Raw genomic sequence first — 15,935 nt, 5'->3', positions numbered from 1 at the left:
AGAAAATGTGGAGCTGAAACTTTAAAAAAACAGAGTGGTGTCTGATGAAGGGCCTTTCTGGCCAAAAATTCCCATGTTTGCATTGTTTTTCTTTGAATAACGTGGTTCTCCTCTGTTTTGTGTTGTGAATGTTGTAACATTTATGTCAATGTAGAATTTAAGCTAAAAGAAATGCAATTGTTGTCGTCTTTACATTGTTATCTGTATGCTAGAAGCTTTAAAAACACCCACAGTGCCAAATTATACAGCAGTTAAAACATATCACCCATGTTTTGTCAGCAGCATTAATCAAATCATAGAGCTACTCTGTTTTGTTTTATATATCTCACAGTTCTTCAAATTCAGGCGGAGCCATCAAAGTAATTATCCTCAGTTTCATCTGGCTTGAGCTGTGCACTGTGGCCATGCTTCTGACCATGCTTATTCCATTATGCTATATTTATTAGCCATTAACCAGGTGAGCATGAGCGTGCCATCCCTGATGAAAGTTTTCTGTCCTCGCTAATCGAAGAGATTATTTTTCAGTGACACAGTGGAGGAGATTTGTTTCCTGAAGGTCACATTGATCACCGACTGTGATAATGTACCACAAAGACTGTTCCACAGGTTGGCATGGCTGCTTTTGTTGAGTGTATTGACCTTTAGAAAAGATTAAATACAACCTGCGCTCTCAGTTAAAAAAATTCTATCCTTGATTTCAGCTTCCTCTCTCTGCTCTCCTTTTCAGATAGAGAACCATGTATCGGATATTGACAACTGAGATCAGGTAAGAGCATAAATCCAAGAGTCCGTTACAGCATCTGTGAGGTTGTTCTACAGTACTGCTAAAGGTCCTGGAGGCTCTTACAGCCAGTCCTCATTAAAAGCCTTGTATCTGGTCCTCATTAAAAGCCATAGCCACCGAGCTGTGTCTTGAGCGTCTCTAAACATTCGTTAATCATCTTCTAAGACATAAGCTCCATGACATTTGGAAGCCCAGCTCCACTGAAGGGCAGCTAATGCCGAATTCGACAGAGGGAGCAATAATGGCATTCCAATGGGCCAGAACTGTCCATAAACAACATTCATCTAATTGAATTGTTTGGTGGGGGGTATGAACAGCAAGGCCTAAGGTAAAGAGTCTCCTGCCTCTCGCCTCTCAGGGTGTGGGTAATGATGCAGCCATATCATCAGTTGGCTCAGCGCCGGCTGGCTTTGCATAGCAGGGGTGCTTGATTTCAGTTTTCTTTTGCTGCTGGATTAGTAAGAAAATCTCTGTTCATTAGAGACTGTAAATAGCATATTTTGGCACCTCAATTTATTCTAGTTTTTTAGTCTTAGTCATAGTCTTTTGAGATCATTTAATCATTAGTAGAGATATTTCAGTCTATTTTCAGTGAAATTTTAGGCTGTGTCTGAAATCACTCCCTGTATAACAGACATTAGTTCACAGTAAACTGAGATCTCAGACACTTAAAATCACTGTTATTTTTCATAGAGATTGACAGCATCTATAAAAAAATGCAGAGCAATGCATTGTGGGATTGTTAACAGAAGGTAGTGTACTCGCCATGGATACAGGGCACTGTGTAGTCAGCAAATTTCACACAGAATTTGGGCACCAAAATAAAAATGGTGGACAGTAAATATACTCACTTTAGTCTCATTCACTCATTTTAAATATTTAATGTGAAACCATCAGAGGTTGTTCTGATCTGTCACAAGGTATAAGTGTTGAATGAGACTTACAACGTTAAAACGATAATTGATTAATAATTGATTATAATTCATCCATCAATTTAACATTTGTTTTTTATTTATTGACCAACATTGTAAAATTCGTAGCTTCTTATTTTAGAGTTACTTTTATGTAGTTGTTGTCTCATTTTTATCATCCACAAATGTTTTTTGCAATAATTTTTGTTGGCAATATTGCCACTGCTAAAAAGTTTATTTATGGTCTTGCAAAAATGCTCACAGCTAACACCACACTGTGGTCGTCCAAGCGTCTGATGTCCCAATTCTATCCACCTCTTAAGAAACCACATGTTACACTTCAGTTTTCCATTCCCATATGTTTGCCTTTTTTAAATTCCATCAGTAGAAGATTTGCAAAAACCTCCTCAGCACATACATTTACAAAACCTGAAAATCCCTCTCGAGGTCGTGGAGAATATATGAATGTTTTGCTTGCAGGCCTACCAAGGATAGAAAATCACATCGAGGAGAACCTCAATAAGTCATGACCAGAAGGATTAGAGAAGCAGCTCTGTCTACCAGCAAATATTTCTGCACTTCCCTAGATATTTCTGGGGCCATTCAAAACGGACAAGCTTTAAAACTCAGCTTAATCTTCATCAGATTTACAGCTTTATAAACAGCCACCATGTTTGAGGAGGAGAAACAGTCCTATAATGTGTTTTCATCAGGCTTTTCTCCTTTATCACTTCAGGGTGAGGAAGCAGACACCTCTGCTCGGTGGTATTAGAATTCATCATCACCTTCAAGAGACAGAAAAGGACCTCTGAGGGATCAAGACAACCATTCTGGACTGTAAGTTGTGTTCGAGAGATGATGAATCACATTTAGATGCCCAACTGTGCAGCACAAACCGAATGTGATTTGCTCTAAAGAAACATTTATTCAAGATCCATTTTAATGCATTGGCCTGAGTTGACTTCATGGATATTCTGTGCAACTTCTATTTCACTGCAAGAGGCTGACAGTATCATGTGATTATCCTGTTCCTGAAAAAAATTTAAAAAAAATAAAACAGAAGTGAAGGAAATAAAAAGGCACTTCTTCAGATCTATTAATTGAGTTATGTTGCAAGAATGTAACATGACGTTGTTGATCAATTGTTGCTGCTTTTATGAAGTGTGTTTGCGCTGTAATTTCACAAACTGTTTTTTCAATGAATTTCTGTTGTTGCTCAAAAATCAAAATGAATAAATGACAGTCAGAACAATCTGCGAGCGCAGTATAATATTCAGAAAATGAATGAAACATCGGTGCCGTCTGGTTCGGATTCGACTCATACATAAGCCAATAGCTGTGAGCATGACTTTATCCTGCTTTATCCATTTATCACACAAATGCCCTGTGGGGCTGTTCCATCATACATCCCAACTCCTGCCAAGTTTCAGAAGCAGAAAGGGCTTCCTGTGGTAGAGAGCCAACACTGGCACAGGGCTCCTGCCAGGGAGCAGTGCCCTAGCGTCTCAATGCTCTCCTCCCTACTCAGCCTGTGCAGCCCAACATGGACTGCTGCTGTTCAGGAGCCAACGCCTTTTTTTCCTCCTTCACCATCTCCCTCTGCATGGATTCTGTCTCATGTAGCTGAGGGAGCAAGGCCTTGTTTTTTGGAAGTGGTGGAAATGTCTTATATTAAATTACACATTGAGGGGCTTTGATTCTATCCAAGTACATGACTCGCTTAAATTCCTGAATAAATATAGAATAATTTGCCTTGAAATCAGCCTAAATAGAGGCAATATAAAAAACACACAAAAGTCAATATTACAGTCAAGTCCAAACCGGTTGGATAAAGCTGAACTGGCCAGCACTGTCCGCTCATTTGGTGCAGTTTACTAACAGTAATGAAGAGGATTTCCGCCAGTCCAGATTTTTCAGTTGCATTGCTGCCACTTGGAGCTGCTAACACGCAAAAATTTCATATGCGGCTCAACTTCAGCTGAGCAATTATAATTAACCTGATTTCTAAATAAATTGCTACAAAGTGAATTATGTCACCAGTGATTGGGTGTCAGCATGTTCTGCTGTTAATTATTCACATCATGTTTGCTCCATTTTTTTACCCACTGAGATGTTAGGAGGTGGTCGTTGGGAACTACAGCTGATATAAACCAGACTTCTCACAGCTGATTGCTCAGTAGCATCAGTTTGCCTGATGATATGTACACGAGACAATACTTGCAATTTAAATGCTAAGTTTATATTTGATATTGATGCTGCTGTTGTCAGGAGACAGTTATTATAGTAGGGGCATAAGATTGCACTGATAAAAAGAATTTGTGATGATAAAAAGTCTAACGAGGCCATAAACAAAACACATATTGTTCCAGATGTAATCTAGTCATCTACCTTTAGCATGTAAAATTTGTTTTATGTTAAAACTAATTTAATTAATTACAATTTTCTAAATGCATTGCACTCAACCTGTGTGGGCTGGACCATATCAGCCAACTCCAGTACACACACAGGTCAGGCCGAAGTAGCTGGATGCATTCTAACCCACAGCTAAGTTAGTCAAATGCTGAGTGACACAGCAATAGTCCCCCAAGTAGATGGGTTTCCATTCAAATGTTGTACACATTTTAATCAAATTTTGAGAAATCAGGCAAAAGAAAATCCATCCACCACTGTTAAGCAAATATCAGGAGACAGGAACAACAGCTGGTGGCACTACTTTTCCAGTGAGGAGCCATTACAGTCATTGCAGAAAGAGAGGGTGCAAGAAGATAACGTCATTAAAAATCGCACCTGTCAAATTACAAATGGTGAAAAACTATGTAGAAGCCATGATATTTCTCTTGGTTACATTTATTAACATAAAAAGGAACGCAACCGTCTCTGCACAGAGCTTATGCTTTCTTCTGACATTATTCTTCAGTGGACATTTAAGTTACATGCTTCATTTACATTATGATTTATTTTCTAGATCTGTTCCTATTGCACTTATTTTGTGATATTGAATTTTTTTTTTTTTTGTTTGGTTTTTTCCTTTTCCCAAAATTTTAATGCACAAATTGAAAATGTACATGAAAACATGTGGATGGAAACTCACCTAATGTATAGGCCTGAGAAATAATCAGCCTAATTGATGCTACTGTGCACGGATGAATGGTATATATTAGCTGTACTCCTTTCTCCTCCTCAGAACATGAAAGTATGAATGCAAACAGACCTCCTTCATTATTTGGAGTAATGAAGTCCTGGATTTACGTAAATGTCGACTCATGTGATTTAATGGGGTTGCTACTTTAAAAAAAAGAGGGGAAAAAAAAAAAACATGTAAAAACATTCTCTTAGTGTCTAGCAAGCAGATAGTTGTGGTTTTACTTCCACAGGTTTTGAGGTATCTGATCCTGAGACTTGTAGACACTCCACTTCAGTCAAGGTAAAAGAAATTTAATTTGTGGTGCTTGTACAATTTAAAAACAAAAAAGGCATCAGAAACATTGTACAGCTTTGTTTCTTTTTCAGACACTGTGCTAATTACTCTGGATAATCCTCATATGCCTCAGTAGACATTTTTCACGATATTATTTGACCTTGAGTAGTAAAAAATGGTTCCCATGAAAACTGGATTAATAACCCAAATAATGAGTTAGTTTTGTAGTAATGTAATCTTTCAGTGCTTTCAGCGCCATAAACAAATCCCATTCTCTCCTTTGTGTCGTATTATCCACACAAAAGCAGGGAAAAGAAAACCATATCACCAGGGGTGAGTAAGAACATGTTTTAATTCCTTTAAACTGGATTTATTAAAATGGGAAGGAAAAGTCAAGCTCGCACAAGTTCATGAACACACCAGTCAACCCTGGCAGTGCTGCCTGAAAAAATACATACAATACAATGAAAATAACGACTGTCCTGCAGCTCATTCAAAATAAGTGTCTGGTGAATGATGATAATGTGTAATATTTAGCACTATTTTTGTATCCAAAAAACATGTTTAAAGGGAAATGGCTCTGCTACATGTTTATCTTTTTTGCTGGTAGCCTGTTATTAAATGAACAGTATGGTGATGTGCAAAATATTTTGCAAAAAGACAAAAAAAACAAACAAACAAACAAACAAACAAACAAAAAAACCCAAACATCATTGCTTTTAACTGTTGTAATTTATCTGGGTCACTTTAGAACATTTCTGGCTCACTTTTAGTTCACCATGTAAATAGTCCTTATGTTTATTTCAAATATCAATAGAATAAAAAGAAAAATTTTATTAAGTTTAAAATAATGCTGAAATAATATACTGACAGTTTGTTGGAATCGTTGTGGGTTTTAACCAGAATTGTGGGGCTTGTAGAGATGTGTAACTGACAACTGTTGTATAGAAATGTACATTTTTTTGTAAAGATATTTTTATCAAAAGGCATGTTTATTGTAACTTTGTATTTTCAGTTCATGTACAAAAAAAAAGTATACAAACTGTTGTAAGGCTAGAAAACTCATTGTCGTAGGTAACTATTTGTGTTCTTATCAGTCAGTAATAAAATGTTTGTGTCACATATTTAACTCGTCACATGTTTCAGTGATCAACACTTTATTTTACAAATAAACATGAACTGAATGACAAAGAAACCTTTTGACTTTATTAATAAAGTGCTATACATAAATACAGACATGATAACTACTTACAGATGGTATGTCAATATTTGGTGCATCATTAAGGAGTACCACTTAAAATTCCATTCTCCCCATTCATTACCATGCATGTTCCTTCAGTGCAAACCGCCCTCTTAGTCATGATCTATATAGTTGATTATGCAGCGCATGTGCCACAGTTGTCATTAAAATGACACTTTAACAAGTGTTTGAGTGCATGTCAAATTAGCGTCAATCAGCAGAAAAATGAACACCATAACGGCAGCTTTTCATCGGGTGTTTCACTAATGGCACCAGTCATGCTGGCTGCCAGTAAATATCACTGTGTACCCTCAACTGGGAGCTTTTTCTGAAATACCATATGACAATTTAACAGCATGCCCACCATTTAACTCTTGAGTGTCTTCATTTCTGACCTCAAGTTGTGGTTTCTAAAGTCCAGAATTTAACAAATACTGATGATGAAAGTGCATTTTAATCCATCTTGACCAGAACAAGATTTCACACTCCCCTTGAACCCATCTGTATTGGAAGTTTGTCACATTACTGATGCGCACAAACTGCAAAGATTTATTATCGGACACAATGCAAGAATATGATTCATTGTGGTGTAAAAGGTGGGAATGAAAACATCACAACTATAAAACTATCACTCTTGTCATTTAAATTTTAAGTGTATGTAAATCTGTCCGGTGAAAACCATGTATGTCCAACTCTTGTGACTTTGAATTTCTCACATGTACTGGAGAATGAAGGGTTTCACAACTTTCTGCCAAAGTTAGAACAGTTTGGGTTGTTTCACATGAGATTGCTGTATTTCAGTTTTTCACTGTGATCATCTCCTTATGTTGATGTGGGCGGAGCTTAGTTTGAAAAAGGCGAGGTGTGTACCAATGTGGCAATTTTGAGCATTAAAATAAATAATACCTAGAGACCTTTTTTCATAATATTAGCTTTTAGTCAGTTAATTTTAGTCATGTATGTTTAATGTTAAAACAAAAATACTTAAGATTTAAAAATCAAGTTTCCAGGGGCTTTAAAGCTAAATAAAGAATTTTAAAAGCCACTGATTATTATTATTAAAATTATTTAGCTGAAAGCAGGGCTGTTTTTTTCCTCAGCAAAATATAAGTTGACATTTTTGAGATACATGGTTCTTACAAGACATGGGATTTGGGGTCACGTCTCTATCTCTTGTCAGTTATGTACAGTGTTTACGGCTGCATAAATAATGAGAACACAAGTACATCAATATTAAGGTTTATATTAGTAATTATTCCTTGACATGCAGCCTTTGTGAAAATCCACACACAGGAAAAGGTATTCTCCTCTACAGAGTGGATCCATGTGGGGAAATAGTTTCTGGTTGTTGGTTAAAAAAAAAGGTTGGTGTTCAGGGTCAGCACCAACACACAAGTGCTACTAGAGGTGCTGGAGAATCACTGTTCGAGGACACTTCAGCAGGACATTTAGGACTTTTAAACTAGTGTCCTCTGGTCAAGCAATTGTCTCCAAACTCATTACACTTGCCCTCCGTCAGATTAATGAACAGTCCAGTTCCTCTGCTTCACTTGAGAATGTACAACCTGATTTTAAAGGCTGATGTCGACCCTTTTTAACATTGTGGAGAGGCTGTACTCAGCATGCACAATTGGCTGACATTATCCTCTCCCTCCTTTCCTCCAAATGACTCTCAGAACTGGAAGATGTCACAGCTGGGATGAACATTGTTCTGTAGTTTGAGCTGGAAAACAGCAATGTCCACCGAAATCTCTCCGTGTTCTGCAAGTCATTTCAATGTGAGAGCTGCAGCCTTTTCACAGTTGGATAGGATTTTTAGCCCACATGGACGACAACTGTTTTGACTCTGTCTACTCCAGAAAAATCCCCCCCCCCCCGCCACTTTGAGCTGCCTGTCACTGAAATCATACCAACAACTAATCTCGAGGGCGTCAGTCTTAAAGTAACATGAAATTTAAAAGGGAAGAAGAATTTATTTATGTAGGATTTTTCAAAACATAAGGTGCTTTGCAAAAGCTCTAAAAACCTAAAATCAACAGCTGCTGGAATAAAAGCAAGAAATATAAGAAGACAGGAAGCTAAAAGCAACAAATAAAGCTTGTGACATTAAAGCTAATCCTTTCATTAATGAGTTTTTGTGGTGACTTAAAAGATGGTGATGCTTCAACCAGCCTGAGAACTGCTGGGGTTTGTGTGTCTTATTAGAGATTCCCTCCTTGTTAAACTACATTAAAGTCCTTGAAAGGTTTTGGTGCGTCACTCCCACTCTGTTGGCGACTCTGTAAAAGGTAGGTGGGGAGCAACAGATGGCTGATTTAAAGCCCCCCCCCCCCCATTTATCCACAGTAAAAAGGTAATGCAGTAAGGTTAATGAAGGCCAACATTACTGCCACACACAATTAACCCGCTGTAGCAAGTCCACCCCACCAGTGGCTGGCATGATTACTCACAGCTGTTCCCATTTAACCTATATATGAGAAAACTTTTCACCCCTGCTTAATGCACTGGAGTTTATGCATTTATACAGAAATGACTGAAGCTTCTGAAGTGAAGAAAAAAAAAAAAAAAAAAAAAAGATTTAGCCATGATAGTCAGCCTTAGGATGAAATTGACTACACGATTTGAAATTCCACTGGAGCTGTTAAAGCTTCTCCAATATTGAATTTTCTACTTTCACAGCTGTGGAAATAAAAAATAGATTAAGATTATCGGTAGTGTTGCTGCTGCTGCTGGCCAGTTGGTCATTACTTTGATTGGAAGGGCAGGCAACTTTGGAAATGTGCATATATTTTTAATTTAAACAAATGTATTACTCAGTGTGGCCCCACAACCCATCAACCCGCAAGTATTCACAGCAACTGACAGGTTCAATTCACTAATTCTAAACTTGTCTCCCCGCGTTTGGAGGATAAATTATGTGATCAGCTCAGTTTCAAGCTCGAGTTTTCATACAGATTTGCATTTTTACATTATCTCAGCAATGGCAACCACATGGATTACTGACAGAGAAAATAAACATCACTCGGAGCTGGGCCGAATTTGAAACATATTTCGTTGAAGCATTTGGGCGATAATTTATGCTCCATCTTAACCGAGATGTTGAAAATATATGTACAGTACAAAAACCACTAATACTGTATTCCATTTCAAAAAGTTGAGAGAGAGCGAGAGAGATGCAGTTGCTTTATTGCAAATATTCATTTCCCCAGCTCACTGCACAAATCTTAATTAACATTTATATTATATTAGCTCAGGGGGGCATGATGAGCATATTCTCAAGGTTTGATCTGAAAAATATTTAAATGAATTTGCATGTGTTGCCAGTAATCTGAGTGTCAGGCTGCAAAAAGCAGAATGAGGAGGCTTTAATGAAATCAGTAGAATTTCTGACAGCAGTGAAGGATGAGGTGTTGCGGTGTCATTAAGTTCGGTCAGGGGAAAAGAGGCTAGCGTTAGCCTTTAGCTCGTCATGGTGGAGAAAAATTTGCCTCTAGTGAAATACACAGTTGAGCTTCTCTTCCTAGCTGTCACATTAATATTTTTTGGGTGATTACAAAGTCAAATGATGGTACTCATTCTAACAGTGACAGTACCTGAATATATTTTACAGTACGTAGCCTACATTTAGAGCCTTGAGGGGGAATTCAAGGATTTGAATGCTACGGTACATCTTCCCAAATTGTTTTATTGCTGGTGCATTTTGACAGGATGATTGGATGACATGAAATTGATTCAGGAGCAGTGAAGAACAACCACTTCCCCCAGCCGGTGCTGCGAAAGTCATCAAGTGACATCCATCAAGGGGTAATTTACGATTGAAAACACGTCACGTTGATGTATTAGGAAGGTAGAACGGAGAGCGGGTTGAAAGGTTAATCCTGTCAGAAACAGACAGCCGAGCAGTATGTGTGGTTTGGATTTGCAGTTTCAGCAGAAATAAAAATGTCACGTGAGAATTGAAAATCACAAAGGCAAGATAAAAAGCTGAAGGTTTAGGCCTATTGTTCCTTATTAAGAAATTGAAAGATTGAAAACGTAGGAGGTCTTAGGAACTTGAAAAATGAGAGAAAAAAATCACATCTGTTGAATACAAAGTGAAAAGTAAACTTCAGTAGAAATACTTCAGTAAAAGTAATCTGACTAATCCATACTAACAAACACCTCACAATTCTACTCTAGCTTGTAGTTACAAAGTTCGATTAAAGCTCTTAATCTTCAGTTTTTGTGGAGTTTGTCTCAACATTTTTGTGGCTTAAGTTATGTTTACATTCAGCGTCACTGACTAAAACATGATGTGTATGTGATGAGTATTTCTTTACTCATAAAAATAATTTATAAAGCAATTTTTATATATAAAATTGTGCATTATTCACATCTATGTTTACTTGCCAGCAGTCTTCTTCCATGCCTTTTTTGCTACTAATGATCAAAAACTCCACAGGGTACCAGAGCTCCTCTTTGCTGATCCAGGCTGTAATGTTTTGCACTTTTCTCCTTTCTACATTATATAATTTAACAGAATCTGTGACCTCTGCACCGTGTAATTCAAGCAAACATTATCTGGCCTCTGTGTGTCTTTGTACACCGCTCCTGCAAGTTGCCTTGAGGATGTTTTGATAAAGCAATCAGACCTGTTAAAGCTGACAAACTGCTAATTAGTATTCATCTTTATATGACTCACTTGTGAATCTCTATAAGCGTTGTCATTTGTCGCATTTCATTCTTTGTCACTGTCCGCCTTGAATACTGCAAGATTGTGTAATGTGGCATTGAGGAAAACCAAATAGCGCAATGAATGCTGCCAAAAGGATACAATGACCCTTCACCAACAATGAAACACATTTGTTTGACCAAAAAATAAATAAAAAAAATAAAAAAATAAAATAAAATGTACAAACTAAAGCCTGAAAAATGAACTCTGGCACTGTGTTCTCTGCAGGGTATTGTTGGGTATTCCTGTTCTGTCAAACCCTGTAAATATGTGTTTCCTGTATGGCCGCTTGGGGGCAGCGGAACAAGCTGTAAATACAACATTGACATTATCACTGTCTTAAATTTTTACTCATTTACACACTGGTAGTTTGAGTTTATTTAAAGTCATTGTTATGTAAAACAGAAAACATTGATAAGTGCAGCTTTTAAGAGAAGAATATGTTACTGTATCTACAGTTAGAGTTTTTGCCATTTTTGCTTGATTTCTGTCTCCAGTGGTGAAACCTATGGCAAAGTTAACTCTTATTTTGCTTCCATTTCTCCCACTTTTTTTCCTGCTACTAAAGTTAGCATGCTAACCAGCTAGCCCCAGCTCAGTTAGACCATCTTGTCACTTTTTGAAATAGAGTCACTGTAGCGTCCATGCTGAAGTAGCTGCTCAGAGGACGTATTATAACCTCTTGTACTGTAAACACAAAAATGGCTTAAGCTGTTGGCAAGTGACCATCACCACCATCCACTCCCGGCAAAAAAAAAAAACCATGCTCGGTGGCAGAGAAAACTTGCATAGAGCCTCTTTAAAATACAATGCAGAAATGAAAACCATAGATACACAAAATCAGAAACTGAAAAATGAGAAACTCAATAGTAAAATGGGAAAAAGGCAGTGAAAAAAGTGGAAAGAGGATGAAACACATCACGGCATGCAGTGGGAGATCTGACTGCTGGAAACAAGACAGGAGTAATCCTCATTACCCATTCAGCTGTGTGGGCTGAGTTATCCCTTCAGTTCTGTACTAATTACTCTGAATCAATAAAAGTGTTTAATCCAAAGGAAAAGTTCTCAGTCACATTCAGGGCATCATGACCTTGTGAGCCCCTTATGGAGACAAGACATATTTATCTGTGTTTTATGCTTTCCAGAGGAACACATTAGGAACCACTGACTTGAGAGGGAGAGAGAGAGAGGGGGGGGGGTGAGACAGGCAGGCACACAGAGGGAGATAAAGGGGGAGGATATAGTTTGACTGATCTCTTTTGAAGCAGCATGGTTTTGCTGCACGCCTCAAGGTGTCACTTCACAACTGAATCCCTTCCTTTGTGCTGCGATGAGGCCAGGGAGGGCTTGAGGACAGCCCGAGGATGACAACGTGAATTGCTTCCAGGGCCCGCAGGCTACAGTTTCCCCTGCTGATAATGCTGTATATGAGCAGTATCGCCACCTGATAACTCTCCATGGAGACAGGCTCCTAATGGAAACAAGTCATTATGCATCTCAATGGGGAAATGATAACATAGTACAGAGAATTGTCACATTATAATTATGAGCAGCAAATGGGTAGAAAAGGAACCCTTCAGGTTTCATGACTGAATCGGCTCCTGCTCCAATTATGTTCTCAAGAGGCTGCTGGCCATTCATGCACAACCACAAATTATTGTCATTTCAGTCTCAGCTGTCATAATTATTATTTACATTGTGAGAAAACATTAAAATAAGTTGAGGAAGATAATATGATGTCTCTAAAGGGAGGGGTGACTGTGTATTCAGCACTTAATCGCAATGTGTTTGTACACAGAATGGTGAGATTTTCCAGTAGTGGAAGAGGTATCAGGATGTTTTACTCAAGTGAAAGTAGAGATAGAAAGTTTTATTTATTTATATTTTTTGATAGAAAAAGTATTTGTTCTGCATTTTAAAGCTGATCATTATTGTAAGAGCAGTGAGCAATAATCCAGTGGTCATTCTGGCTGAGCTCCAGAGATCCTGTGTGGAGGTGGGAGAAACTTCAACCAATTCTAAGCCTTATGTCTGGTTTCCTCCAAACACGACGCTTAAAACTGAGGTCAGACAGTTCAACCAGAGAATCTTGTTTCTCCCACTCTGAGAGTCTTTTAGGTGCCTCTTTTTTTTTTTTTTTTTTTTTTAATTAAACAAACTTTCTCTGAGGATAGGCTTCTGTCTGGCTGCTCTACCATAAAGCCCAGATCAGTAGGAGGGCTGCAGTGATGGTTCATCCCTCTGGACGTTTCTCCATAGGTCTGGGGTTTGGCCGAGCAGCCACTTCTAGGAAGAGTCCTAGATGGTCCGAACTTCCAGTGAAGAATTATGGGGCCTGCTCTCCAACGCAGCCCCCCCCCCCTTCCCCCCTCCTGTAGGCTTCCTCAGATCTGTGTCTCAGCATAATCCTATCTTTGAGCTCAGCAGGCAGTTTCCCTTACCCCATGGTTTGCTTTTTGCTCTGATGGCATTGTCAGTGAGACCTTACATAGACAGATGTGTGCCTTTCAAAATGATGTCCAATCAATTGAATTCTCTTGACTCCAATCAAGGTGTAGAAGTATCTCAAAAATGATCAAGAGAGCTAAATCTAAACTGTCATAGCAAAGAGTCTGAATACTTCCTTTTCTATTTTATTTTTTTATTTTGGCTTTGGGAAATTTAGTGTAGATTTAGGGAATATTTTAAATGTATTTTAGCTGAAGTTTGTAACAAAATGTAAAGAAAAAAAAATGAAGGGGTCTGAATACTTTCTGTATGCACTGTACATGTACATGTGTACTGAATTGTATGGCATTTTGTCAGCACATAATATATATTTCAAACTGCAATTTCACAAGTAATCTTACAATCGTATCTGCACTCCCAAGGTTAGCCATATACAGACCGATGAAGGATTCACTTCTTTACTGTACTAGTCATAAATGTTCATCATACTTTTCCCGCCTTCTCCACTCTAAGAAGAGGACAATAAAATGAATTTTCCTTGATCCATTCTAGCCTCATTCCAAGGCCAAATTGGCTATTGATCTCTGTCTCTTTGTCTATTAAGGGAGAGCCTTGCATGCCAAAATCGGTCACCGCCGTGACGGCTGCCCATATCTCAATGCTGATTGATTCTGTGCAAGCTGTGGTCAGCCGGCCTAAACCAAGGTTGATGGGAGAGGGGATGAGGATGATTGTCTGGAGGTTGCTGTCAGCCCAGCAGTCGATGCACATGATCAGTAGAGGAGGAATCCACATAGACCTGATCCTTTTTGCCTCGTTTCTTTGGCTCAGCGTTACCCGTACCCTCAGTGTTTCTGTCATCAGTTGAAAAAGGAAATGGATACAGCTAGGAAGGTTATTCTATTCATCCATTTGGAGGGACTTGATGCAATCAATACTGGCAGAGTGGAATGATGAAGCAGTGGCTAAAGCAGTGCCAGGACTTTGGATGTGGTATTGTATAAGGAAGCAGAAGAAAAGGAAAAAGGAAAATCCCCCACTGTGGCCCAGTGAGAGAACAACAGTCACTTTGATTGCGTTTTTCTCTGAAAGGGTTTTGAGCTGTGCCTCGTGGCTTTCACTGGTTTGAATCGGAGTCGATTGATTTTCGAAAAATCCCTCTAAACTCACAGCTTTCTTTATTTTAACTGTTCAAATCCAACTACTGGACAAGTTTTGTCATTTGATTGCAAGAACAGATCTTCCAAAAATTATTTTTACACAGGTTTTTTTTTTTTTAATAAAGTGGCCTGGTTCTCGTAATTTAAAAAAGGAGAAGCTAGAGTCTTAGCAGCACACCTCCAGTATTCACTCTCAAAGTTCCAAAAAAAAGAATCCTGATTAAGGGTAATGAGCAGAAATCTAATCTCATCCAGATATTTGATTGGTATTTTATTCATTTCCCAGATACAGAAGCATGAAATAGAATTAGCTCATGTGTTTATTTGATATTGGATAATAACGTCAAACCAATTTCATCTCATCAATTTAATCTCACCATTGAAGTGTGATGTGATTTTTTTTTTTCTGACTGGTTAATTTGATTCAAATAGTCCTGTGAGGAAAGCACCAGGAATAAGTCCCACAGCCAGAGGTGGATTGCAACCAAGTACATTAGCTCAAGCACTATAAGTTAAATTGAGGTACTTCTATCTTAACTTATTCCATTTCATATGCATATTTCTACAAGTTACAGTACATTCAGAGGGACATACTGTACTTTTACTTTACAACATGTTTTTGACAGCTACTGTTACGGTGCTTTGGATTTTAAATATGATCATAATAAAATGGGAACTACCCAGCAACATGAAATAGTTGGTATTACCTCAATTAATCATCAACCAAATAATATATTTAGCTAATTTAATACCAGCTCTAGAGGGAAAGATGGGTTTCAGCTGCTAAATGCTCCACTGTGTTCACCAGCTAGCTACAACACAGCGGATTTAACATTGCTTTTTTGCCTATTGATGTTGGAAACAACACCTACGTGTGTTTCACATAGTATTTTTTTCTTTCCATTGTTAATATAAAAATATTTTATGGCGCGGCTTTAAAATCTGGCTATTGTGCCATTTTTCTGAAGTTTTTAAGGGTGTAATGTGGTTGTTGTCCATGATTCATGTTTTCCCCTGAGCTATTATAATAGAATGTGTATTTTTGTGAAGCAAAGGGTTTCTCTTCATTTTTTTTCATAAGTAGAAGCAAAAACAGCTCAAACAACTGCAATTTGAAAGTGCGTGTAAAAAGTTGTTATCGGGAAATGGTGCAAACTGGGCAGAAGTCACTTTGCTGGGTGAGACGGAAAGGTGTTAATGGAGTATTGAGGGGAAAAAAAAAACCAAACATGTTATTTAAGATTTTGTTTTGTCACCTTCAGA

At 38.0% G+C, this 15,935-nt stretch overlaps 1 protein-coding gene across 10 annotated transcripts in view; it reads left to right on the top strand.

Annotated features, from left to right (window-relative positions):
- Positions 1–6,308, top strand: part of LOC139625108 (RNA-binding Raly-like protein) — a 94,476-nt gene extending 88,168 nt beyond the window's left edge. For all 10 annotated transcript variants that reach the window (XM_071484758.1, XM_071484757.1, XM_071484756.1 and 7 more), the window contains 2 exons: positions 728–766; positions 2,432–6,308. In XM_071484758.1, coding sequence (XP_071340859.1) covers positions 728–760 — 33 coding nt within the window. In that variant the 3' untranslated portion in view covers positions 761–766; positions 2,432–6,308. The remainder of the gene's footprint in view (positions 1–727; positions 767–2,431) is intronic.
- The last annotated feature ends 9,627 nt before the right edge of the window (positions 6,309–15,935 follow it).

This window comes from Trachinotus anak, unplaced genomic scaffold (assembly GCF_046630095.1).
Source record: "Trachinotus anak isolate AG129_WGS33_773 ecotype Australia unplaced genomic scaffold, CSIRO_AGI_Tana_v1 ptg000009l, whole genome shotgun sequence".
Taxonomy (NCBI): Eukaryota; Metazoa; Chordata; class Actinopteri; order Carangiformes; family Carangidae; genus Trachinotus; species Trachinotus anak.
This window is presented reverse-complemented; position numbering and strand designations above follow the sequence as displayed.